Below are 11,726 nucleotides of genomic sequence, written 5' to 3'. Positions count from 1 at the left end.
AAGGTGTCAATCTCGCCGATAAAAGCGGCAAGATTGACACAATATCAGACAATACAGAAGTTGACCAAAGGGTGGTGGTAAATAGCTGAAAAACCATGTGATTTGGTAAAAATTGGCTGAAAAGGTTCTGCCGTGTGTATGCAATACAAACTTATGGCCAACGCCCTTTGTACAAAGCCACGGGAAAGTTTGTACAAAGTCCTATTGTGTTTATGAGGCTTAAGAATGCTGCAAACTATCTGCAGATATGTGCCTGTGTGAATGTTAACTAAAATGCTAACATTCACAAGGGAGAAAAAAGAATTGGGAACTTCAGGGTTAAATGATTCAAGCTTTGCGGTGTACTTTGATTGGACAGGGTTGGTTCTGGCCCAGGTTGGGCTTGTTAGTGCAATCAGCTATTTAGTGACTAAAGCCCATGAACTATATAAATCAATGCAGACAGACAGGCCTGTGAAATTATTTTGGTGGAAATGGCTTTGTTTAATATGATTGGTAAGTGATTGACAAGACCTGTAAATGGTATCTATGCGTGCAGCTACAAGTTTTTGATTTGTGTAAGGCTATAAGAAATGTTTACCCATGTCATATCTGTGCACACACCCACTTTAATTTTGGCAGCTCTCCCAGTATCGTGCTGTGATATTCAAGTGTGGTAGTTTGCCTTGCAGCTTTGTATTTTTAGGTTTAACGTCTGCTTTTGTATTTGATAAAGTTATCTGAGTCCTAATAAATGTATTGTCCTTTTCCATGAGTGCTGAGGCCTGTAGCCTGAGACTGTTCTATAAAGACCCTATACTTGTAGCACTACCCCAATAGGAGTTGCTGATGTCCCCACTGCTGCAAAGCCAGTCACACAGTATTTCATCCTTTCATACAGACACAGAAATCCAGTCCTTTTTGGCTGGGTTTTTTTTTTTTTTTTTTTATATGGGGGATAACTTGGATGGGGTAAGGTATTATGGGATGCCCACCTTTAAAAATGTTCAATCAAGCCAGAGACAACTTCCTCCCTATTTACAGATTCCTCCTTTCCACCTGCACAAACTTGGTTCCCTTGTACAGCTTCTGCTGGTTCTGGACAGTGGCGGATTTATAGGGGTCGCTGATATCACCATGGCGACCGGGCCCCTTGCTGCAGGGGGCCCTTGAGGGCCCCCTGTACTCTTCGATAGGAGGAACGGCAGGGTCGGCTGAGACCAAGCTCCCCAATCGTCAGCCGAACTGTAATCGGCACTGACTTTGCAGGGAGCTTGTCAAAGTGAGTGAAAGCAGTGTGTGCTGTGCTCTTTGACTCCCCCTACAGTGCAGTACCCGCCAGGAAGAGCTAAGGTAAAGGTCTGCCTTTTTTTTAAGACTACTGTATGTATGTGTATGCGTGTGTTTATCAGTTGCGGTGCGTCCATAAGGGCGCACAGGCGCCACTCCCTCTCTAGCATGAACCTATCCATGGCCATCGCTGCCACCCCCATATTTAGGTGTCCGGCCCCTTGCCGGGCCCCTGAATTACAGCGGCGGGGGGTGTTTTTGAAGCACCTGATTAGAGCCATAGGCTCTAATAGGCTTCAAAATAGGTGAACTGCGAGTACCATGCTTGGCGCTCAGTCCACCCAGGTGTGTTAGAAAAGCGAATTAATATTCACTTTCTAACACTGAACCACCTTTCCGCCAATCAGGTGTGTGGGTCTGTTACCCGTCACCTGATTGGCTGAAACGATAGGCGCGGCTATTAGACATCTATCTGGAGGAGAGGACGGCAGGAGACGCATGGAGGACCCCGCTCATGGCCGTTACCTGCTGCCCCACCGAGACAGGGTAACGGCTGGGCAGACAGTGGGGGGTGGGGGGGGGTGTGATTCACACTGGCCGCTTTTGGTGGGTACAGTGGCGGCAATTTTTTTTTTTTCCTAAGTTTCTCAGTTTGCTTGCGCCTCCCTAAAAAAAATTTTGAGCACCAGCCCGACACCCAACACTTTTTTAGGTATATGCTCTTAATCCTGACCCCCCAACTCCCCCCCCCCCCCCCCCCCCCCCCCCCCATATATGTGTACAATCAGAACCTTTTTTTTTTTAATTTTTTTTTTTTTTTTTCTTCATAGTACCAGCAAAAAAATATGCTGTTCCTCCGAAAAGCGATCCATGCTCAGTTCGCTTTTCAGAGGCATTTGACAGCCGGTAAAGAGGCAATATGTTGCCTCCTGACCGCCTGTTTTAACCCCTTAATCACTTGCCGACTACTATACTGCGGCAGAAGGGCTCGTACAGGCAGAATCACGTGCCTGTACGTTCCCCTTTAAGAGGCAGGCACGCGTGCACCAAGCTCCGTGAGTCGGGTCGCGGGTCCTGCGGACTTGATCGCCGTGGGGATACCCGCAATCGCCTCACGGGGAGGAAGAACGGGGAGATGCTAATGTAAACAAGCATCTCCCCGTTCTGCCTAGTGACAGTGTCGCTGATCTCTGCTCCCTGTCATTGGAGCAGAGTTCAGTGATGTGTCATACAGCCATGCCCCTCACAGTTAGAAACACTCCCCTAGGACACGCTTAACCCCTACACTGCCACCTAGTGGTTAACCCCCTTCACTGCCAGTGTCATTTACACAGGAATCGGTGCATTTGTATAGCACTGATTGCTGTATAAATGACAATGGTCCCAAAAATGTGTCAAATGTCCACTGTGTCTGCCATAATGTCGCAGTCACAATAAAAATTGCTGATTGCCGCCATTTAAAAAAAAAAAATTTATAAAAATGCCATAAAACTATCCCCTATTTTGTAAACGCTATAACTTTTGCGCAAACTGATCAATAATCGCTTATTGCAATTTTTTTTTACCAAAATATGTAGAATACGTATCGGCCTAAACTGAGGAAAAAAATTGTTTTATATATTCATTTTTTTTTTTCAAAATTGTCGCTTTTTTTGTTTATAGCGTAAAAAATAAAAAGCACAGGGGTGATTAAATACCACCAAAAGGCTCTATTTGTGGGAAAAAAAGGACGTCACTTTTGTTTGGGAGCCACGTCGCACGACCGCGCAATTGTCAGTTAAAGCGACGCAGTGCCCAATCGCAAAAAGTGCTCTGGTCAGGAAGGGGGTAAATTCTTCCGGGGCTGAAGTGATTAAATGCATCATCGCTATCCCGCAACTACATGCAATGCACACAGTTGCGGAGTGGTTGCAGTTCAGACCCATTCACCTAGGGGTATACTACAAGGGTGCCCTGACGGGAAAAAGATTGAGGGACACCGACAGAGGAACAGATCTCTCCATTTTTTTTTTACTCCTACAGCCGTTGAATGCCTGTGGGAGGGAGAGGAGGAGAAGTGGGGGGAAATGGAGAAATTGATTCCTTTATATGCAGCCACCCACTTGTGACCGGGCCCTGTTCCGCCATTGGGCTCGGAGAAAAGAGCCCTGTCAGGGGGGCCCTCCATGGTTTCTTGCATCAGGGCCCTGAAGGTTCTAGTTACGCCAGTGCTCCTGGAGGAACTAACAGTGTCTGGTTCAGCGACAGCCCATTAAGGCTAGGAACTTGCAGTGCCTTGGTAAAGTAGCCCATGTGCAGCATCTTGCACAACCTCCTGCTTCCCCCATAGACATTGAACCCAGTTCTACTGCTTGCAGAAGTGCTAGCCCACCTGGCTGTTTTCTCTTCCTAGTCTCTCTCGATGGATATACACCGCTGTCTTTAAGAGCGCTGCTACAGCTGGCAGTCTTTCCCCTTGTCTGTGTGCACCATGCTAATCCTACTCACTGTCTCTCCTTGCTCTCTGGTTGGGGTCCAACTGCCTCCCGTGGTGGGATCTTTCCAGTCCAGCCTCCCGAGCTCAAGCCTGAGGTAAAACCCCCCCCCCCCCTCCCCAGCAGGGGACCCTCAAGGGTCACTGACCGATTCTCCTCAGCACTGCTTCTCCATCTTCTGAATCCCCTGCTAGCCTGGCTCTTCCCTGCCAGGCCCCTAAATATTCAAGGCAAACCCTTCTTTTTTTTTTTTTTTTTTTTTTTTTTTTTTTTTGGGGGGGGGGCGGGCACAGAGTAACAGTTAATGGGGTGTGTTTTACCTTTTTAATGTAGGGAATGCATTCAGGTAGTGACATTAGAACCCCTTTTAATTGGCTGGAGCTGCCAAGTGCTGCTAAGGCCTCATTCACATGGGTGCTGAGGCACTGTCTGCATTTGTGGCTGCTTAACTGGAATGAATGGCTGTGTCTGTTGCCATAGATTTGAATGGGCTGCCTGCACACAGCAATTGGCTCCAATCACCTGTTTCTCGTCGCTGACCAGCCCTTCCTGCTGCTATTCGGCCATGTGAATGATTCCTGCTGCTGTATTTTTGAGTGACTAGCTATGGTCATGGAGTTCTTTCACTTCAATAGGCTGCCAGTGGCTCCATCTATTTGTGGCTGTTCAGATGAATAAATGCGGGATACACACATGCATGCAGTGGTAATCGCTGGTTGTGATTCACAAATGGCTGTGGCCGCTGACAACCTGTTAAAGTGTAAGGGCTCCTTGGCCACAGCTAGCTGCTCACACATGTCAAACACAGCAGTGAGAATCAATAGATCGCTACCGCTGGCATTCACGCTGTTGCTGATGTAGCACCCTGATGGTTAGGCAGGGTTGCTAGTAAATCTACCTGCCAGGTATAGTTGCCTTTGCCAATTAGATCAATTGTTTCCACCCTAGTTCTGAAATTGCTGCACTTATCTTGTCACTAGATGGCCTGGTATCTGGTGACATTAGATAGGACAAGGACAGGTTAAGAATAGCTTGGGTATCTCAGTCAATGGGCAGGGATTTTCTTGGGTCCCTTGGCCTGCTGGGAGAGCCTATTTGGGTGAGGTCAGGTGATCGGGGTGTTAGGCTGCTAGGCCAGAGTCTGAGGCCTGTCCCAGGGACATCTGGCTGCTAGACTGTCTGAGGGCTTATCCAGAAGCAAATAGCAGCGTAGGGTTGGGACTGCGGCTTGCGATCCAACCAGAAGTAACGGTTCTGCCGGGTGATGAACCTGTCTTGGTCGGAGGTAGAGGGGAAGCCATTGCCACGAAGGAACCCAACCACCTTATTACCAGGGACCACAGCAAGTACCGGAGCAGTATTCTGACCAACCTGGGACGGTGAAGAATTGGGAAACTTCAGCAGGTGTCAAGCGAGAGACCCAGCCAGCAGAGGTGATGCTTGCAGAGCAGCCTTGTGTACCAAGCCAGGGACCGAGCAGGCCAGTGGGGTGACACTTGAGTATCTGAGTGCCAAGCTAGGGACTTAGCAGGGAAGGGGGGGTGACGCTTGAGGAAGATACTCGGTGAGAAGGTTGGAAGAGCTTGGAAGATCCAGTGGCAATGGATCAGCAAGTCTAGTGAGAGACTGGGAGCTCAGTGGAGTGAAGATCTACAAGAAGTGATTGTAGAGGAGTTACTGAGGTTCGATACAACTTGTGTTAGAAACTGTCCTAAGACTGTGCCATAGGAGACAGCAATCCTATACATGCAGATGTGGTGTCCTGCTGGGTGCTTTTCCCTGCATGGCTATCTATAGAAGTCTTGGAGTCTGCTAATTAACATTGCAACTACTAAAGGGTGTCCTGGCCCTAAACCCCCTCTCCCACAGTTCTGTTCAAGAGAAAATAAATCTTTGTATTCAAGAAGTGTCTGGAACCCATGAATATACCTTGTAACCCACTCTACACAGGATATCGGCTGTCCCTAACTCTGTAGGTTCTCATTAGACCAAAGGGGACCCGGGACCTTGCTACACTAATGCCCCGTACACGCGGTCGGATTTTCCGATGGAAAATGTCCGATCGGAGCGTGTTGTCGGAAATTCCGACCGTGTGTGGGCTCCATCTGACATTTTCCATCGGATTTTCCGACACACAAAGTTGGAGAGCAGGAGATAAAATTTTCCGACAACAAAATCCGTTGTCGGAAATTCCGATCGTGTGTACACAAATCCGACGGACAAAGTGCCACGCATGCTCAGAATAAATAAAGAGATGAAAGCTATTGGCCACTGCCCCGTTTATAGTCCCGACGTACATGTTTTACGTCACCGCGTTTAAAACGATCGGATTTTCCGACAACTTTGTGTGACCGTGTGTATGCAAGACAAGTTTGAGCCAACATCCGTCGGAAAAAAACCTAGGATTTTGTTGTCGGAATGTCCAAACAAAGTCCGACCGTGTGTACGGGGCATAAGTGTGTGGTGTTTGTTTTTGGTTTGGTTTTTTTTTTTCTTTTTTTTTTTTGCTGCTGGCCATGTTGAGCCAGGACATGCAGAAGAGTTGGTGGAGTGGATAACAAAGCCGTCCTTATCCTCCTCCTCTGTCACCCAGGCTCAGAGTAGTTTGCCTTCCTATGCAGCTGCCAAAGAGGCCTATTCCACCGGCTCCTTGTCCAGTCACTCCTTCTGTAGCCCCACCATCTTACACAGAGGAGTCCCCCAAACTATTCGATCAGTGTTGGGTACATACTGCTGGAGGTTGGGCAGCGATGTTGGTTCCCAGGTTGAGGAAGGGAGTAATGTGAGCCTAGAGAGGGGGTGCCCAAGAAGGACAAGAAACTGGCAGTCATGTTCCAGCTGCAGCATACTGCCAGGTTTGCTCCAGAGATGAGGGAGGGGATGATGAGGTCACTGACTCTACTTGGGTGCCTGATAGAGAGGAGGAGGTGGCACAACTCCAAAGAGGCAGGATGTCCTCTAGGGGGCAGCCACCCTACTGCATCACACGGCAGAGCTCCGCGGGTGCAGGGCGCTGCTGACTCGCCACTGATTTTGAAAAGTTCCTTGGTGTGGGCCTTTTTTGACACTTGTGCAGCAGATCACATTTCTGAAGTGGATCAAGCATGGCCAGAACAGCAGCCGCTTTGGCACCACATGCTTGTCCAGACATATGACAACCTCCCATGCAGTACATTGGCAACAGCACTTGAAAGACCCACATCAAAGAAAAAGGCAGACTTCTCCTTGCTCCTCATCTGGGATCTCCAACCTCACTATACAGTAGGGCAAAAAAGTATTTAGTCAGCCACCAATTGTGCAAGTTCTCCCACTTAATAAGATGGAAGAGGCCTGTAATTGTCGTCGTAGGTATACCTCAACTATGAGAGACAAAATGTGGAAACCAATCCAGACAATTGGTCTTATTTCCCCTAATTGTCTTTCAAGACAGGCACGAGAGACCTTGGCTCCTCCCCTCTGTAGGAAACACTGCGCCATCCATCTATAAATTTCCTCCTCCCCTGCTGGCTTCTCAGTTATTTGTTTCCTCCAGAGGGGAGACACCACTGGAACCAAGCCAGGAGAGCCAAAGGGGGGGGGGGGGGCACTCAGGCAGCATGTCCTAAAAGTGGAGTAGTGACTCCTTGGACAAACCGGAGAAAGATTTGTTGTGCAGTTTCTGGGACCCAGCTATGGCAGTCAGCACAGCAACTAACCTGGTTAAAAGTTTTGTTTTTGTTGTCACCCCCGCATCCCTGAGCGCAGGTGGAGGTGGGGGGGGGGCACCTTTTCAGCACCGAGCGCAGTGGGATGAAGTGCAGGTCTAGCAGTCCCATACCCTCAGCAGTGTGTTAGCAGCAATACAAACCACGCCGGGTATTAGGACTGCACGGCCTGTGGTGGGTGACATCATGTCTGGACAAAGGCGTGCACTTTTGGGTTCGCGGCTTCTGGTTCCGACCACGAACTATGAAAAGGAGCCAGGCATGGGCTGGAGAGGAGCCGTACATGCTGTAGAGACAGCAGAGGCTCCAGAGGTGACACTACAATGGCGGACACAGAGGGATCAGACCAAACTGCTCCAGCAGAGACTAGCTCCAGTCATGTGAAGGTAAGGGGAACCTAGGGTGGAACTCCCCTGGCCTGAACCCACCACCCCCTCCCCTTAACAATGGGGGGGGGGGGGGGTAAAGGACCCTCTGGTGTCAGAGGGTGGTTCATAGGGCCCCTGGTGAGGCAAGCCCATATGAAGATGCTGCACTCCTGCAATTTTGCAGGGGAGGGTGCTAAGTATTAATTTTATGTGGGGGTTTTTCTTTTATGTCTTTTCAGAAAACAGACAAAACCAGGGCCCCTCATAATTCAAAAAGGAGGTGCCCTTCTTGTAAATCTACCCTTAGAAATTCCTGGGAGAAAGCATTATGTAAAGAATGTATTAGTAAATTAGTACAAAAGCATTCCATGGAGCAGAGTGAGCTAGCGGCATCTGTTAAAGAATTATTCAGTCCTTTCGAATCCTTAAACCTTTTTTGAAGGGTTTCAGATACTACAGCTTCAGACTGCTCCTCCCCCAGTACAGGCAGCGTTACCAAAGACGCAAGCAATACCCTCCACTAGTGCAGGCCGTTCAGTAGCCCCTAGAGAGCAAGAGGAACCTGACAGTGCAACATGAAGCTCTGGATGGGGATTCCAGAAAGCCATCCCAATACAAACTCTCATTAGAAGAGGTCGACCATCTTTTAGGGGCCATTTATACCACATTAGGTATACAAACTGAAAAGAAACCTCTATCCTTGCATGATCAGATGTATGAGGGCTTAGGAGAACAGGAAAAGAAGAATTTTCCTGTTCATGAGGTCTTAATAGAGGCAATTAGAGTCATTTTTTTTTTTCTTTTCTAAGGCCTTAGAGATTGTTTCCCTTCAGAGGATCCAGCATCAGTATGGAACAAAAATCCAAAATTAGATGCAGCTTTCTCACAAGTGTCGAGACACACGGATTTAGCATTTGAGGATATGGGGGTACTATCTAAGGCGATGGATAAAAGGATGGACTCTTTATTAAAAAAGTCATGGGACTCAACAGTGGGCAGCCTAAAGCCAGCTATGGCGGTCACTGTGGTGGCTAGGAATGTAGAGTTCTGGTTGAACCAAATACAGGCACACACTGAAGAAGGAACTGAAAAAGAGCAGATTCTATCTTTTCCCACACTCCTGCGAGGCATTGTGTATATCGCAGACGTATCAACAGAGCTGGTTCAGATGGCAGCCAGATCCTCCGCACTAGCCAACTCTACGAGAAGGGCCCTATGGCTAAAGACATGGCGGGGGACTGCGTGTCCAAAGCCAAACTCTGCAGGATTCCATTTACAGGGGACCTGGTGTTCGGGCCAGGGTTGGAGAAAGTGCTGGACCGTACAGCAGATGGAAAGAAAGTGTTCCCATTGAAACGCAAAGCAACTTGGAGTCAACCACAACAGAATAAAAGGAGGCAAAGAAGGGACACAAGATCCCACTTTACAACACCCAAGGCGGATAACCAGAGCAAACCTTGGGTTCAGAGAGGGAAAGGCAAGGGAGGAGTGATTTTTCGTCCTCCTGAGCAAACCCACAACAAAAAAATGACAAGGTAGTCAGTGGGAGGAAGACTGGGGGCCCTCCTCCCACAATGGGAAGTAATATCCTCCAACCGATTTATTTTGAGAACAATAAAAGGGTATCATCTAGAGTTCTCAAGATCACCCCCAAACAGGTTCTATACCACCAATTTCCAAAAAACAAGGAAAAGGCCAGAGGGTTAATGAGATCCATAAAGGAGCTCAAAGAACAAGGAGTAATTGCCAAGGTACCGAAGAAAGAGGGCAGGGTTTCTACTCCCACATATTCTGAGTACAAAAAACCTCAGGGAAGGTCAGGCCAATCCTCAACCTCAAACCCCTAAATGTGTTCATAAGAGGTTCAGAATGGATTCTATATATTCAGTGAATTGCGCTATTGCCTCCAAACTGTTATCTGGTTTCCCTAGACTTAAGACGCGTACCTCCACATCCCAATACATCAGACATTTTTAAGGTTAACAATAGAAACAGAAAAGGAAATCATGCACCTTCAATTTCAAGCTCTACCCTTTCCTCCTCACCCAGAATTTTTACAAAGATTCTGGCTGAAGCTCTGGCACCATTACGAGTCAAAGGCATATCCATTATTGCCTATTAAGACAACCTTCTCCTTTTTGCAGAAATGCCCAGGAAATTACCAGAAAATCTCAATTGCATGCAGATATTCTTAGAAAGTCTAGGTTGATAAATTTAGAAAAAAATCCAATCTGCAACCCACTCAACAAATAAATATACCTAGGATATAGCAAAGACTCAGCTCAACAGTGTTCCTACCCAAGGAGAAAATAGAAAAAATTCAAAGGGAAGTAAGCATAATACAGGCCAATCTACCATGTGCCATAAGGCAGATAATGTCAACGCTGCGGTTACTAACGTCTGCAATCCCAGAGGTACAATGGGCAGGCCTGCATTTTTGGCCACTGCAGATGTTCCTGTTAAAGATATGGATACCAAAGTTCTAATACCAGCAAAGGTAAAAAGAACCTTGTGGTGGTGGAGAACAGGAAGTGTGAACAAAGGACTGCTATGAAGCCTACCCATTTCCCAAATCTTAATCAGACGCAAGCAGCGTAGGGTGGGGAGCACATCTAGGCTCTCAAATAACGCAAGGGACTTGGGAAAAGGAAGAGAGGATGAGATCATCCAACTGGAAGGAATTGAGAGCAGTATGGTTTGCACTTCAAACCTTCCAGAAGGAGTTGAGGACATCATTTGCAGGTCTGGTCTGACAATTTGTTGGTAATCTCCTACATAAACAGAGGGGAACAAGAAGCGGAACCCTGTGGACTTAAGCAGAGGAAATCTTGAACTGGGGAGAGGAAAACCTACACTCATTGTCAGCAGTCCACTTGAAAATGGCATATTTCCTCGGCAGGAAAAAGTGAGAGTAGGCGATTGGGTACTAAAACAGGAGGTATTCAAGCTGATTACTCAAAAATGGGGAATACCTCAGATGGACTTGTTTGCCTCAAAAGAGAGCAGAAAAGTCAGTGCTCTCCCTGAAAAGAGGATGGAGCGCTCGGGGTAGATGCGTTAGCACAGAGGTGGGCATTCAACAAATGTTATGCCTTTCCCCCACCAGTACTGCTACCAGCAGTAATAAGAAAATTGCGTACAGAGAATACAACACTAATTCTCATAGCACCTCACTGGCCCAGGAGACCGTGGTCCTCTATGCTCAAAGAACTTGTGGTAGAACCCCCCTGGTCATTACCAATCCAGGAAGATCTACTCTCCCAGGGCCTTGTACACTGCCCCAAGTGGAAAGGTGGAACTTGGCTGCATGGTATCTGAGGAGGAGCTGCTGGAAGCAAAAGGGTTCTCAAGCCGTTTAATAGATACACTGCTGAAAAGCAGGAAGGTTGAGACGCGTTACCTCTACCAGAGGGTATGGAAGTGCTTTAACAGATGGTGCACAGACAACCATTTCATCACACAAAGCTCAATGGCAGTCTTATGCCGCGTACACACGGTCGGACTTTTCGTCTACAAAAGTCTGACGGACTAAAGCTGGCTGGTAATCCGATCGTGTGTGTGGGCTTCTCCGGACTTTCAACGGACTTTTTCAGCCTCAAATCCGACGGACTTTAGATTTGAAACATGCTTCAAATCTTTCCGACGGACTCGAGTCCGGTCGAAAAATCCGCTCATCTGTATGCTAGTCTGACGGACAAAAACCCACGCTAGGGCAGCTATTGGCTACTGGCTATCAACTTCCTTATTTTAGTCCGGTGTACGTCATCACGTAAGAATTCAACGGACTTTTGTGTGATCGTGTGTAGGCAAGTCTGTTCGTTAGAAAGTCCGCCGCAAGTCCGCCGAAAGTCCGTCGGACAGGCTGTCGGACTTTTGTAGCTGAAAAGTCCGACCGTGTGTACGCCCCATTA

The 11,726-nt window shown here is 47.7% G+C and overlaps 1 protein-coding gene across 1 annotated transcript in view; it reads left to right on the top strand.

Moving 5' to 3' along the window:
• The first annotated feature begins 9,042 nt into the window (after window positions 1-9,042).
• Window positions 9,043-11,726, top strand: part of LOC141102887 (uncharacterized) — a 78,980-nt gene continuing 76,296 nt past the window's right edge. The window contains exons 1-2 of the mRNA XM_073591923.1: window positions 9,043-9,292; window positions 10,599-10,720. Coding sequence (XP_073448024.1) covers window positions 9,043-9,292; window positions 10,599-10,720 — 372 coding nt within the window. The remainder of the gene's footprint in view (window positions 9,293-10,598; window positions 10,721-11,726) is intronic.

The sequence above is a fragment of the Aquarana catesbeiana genome, linkage group LG07 (assembly GCF_042186555.1).
Source record: "Aquarana catesbeiana isolate 2022-GZ linkage group LG07, ASM4218655v1, whole genome shotgun sequence".
Lineage (NCBI taxonomy): Eukaryota > Metazoa > Chordata > Amphibia > Anura > Ranidae > Aquarana > Aquarana catesbeiana.
The sequence above is the reverse complement of the archived record's forward strand: the minus strand, read 5'-3'. Positions and strand labels throughout refer to the sequence as shown.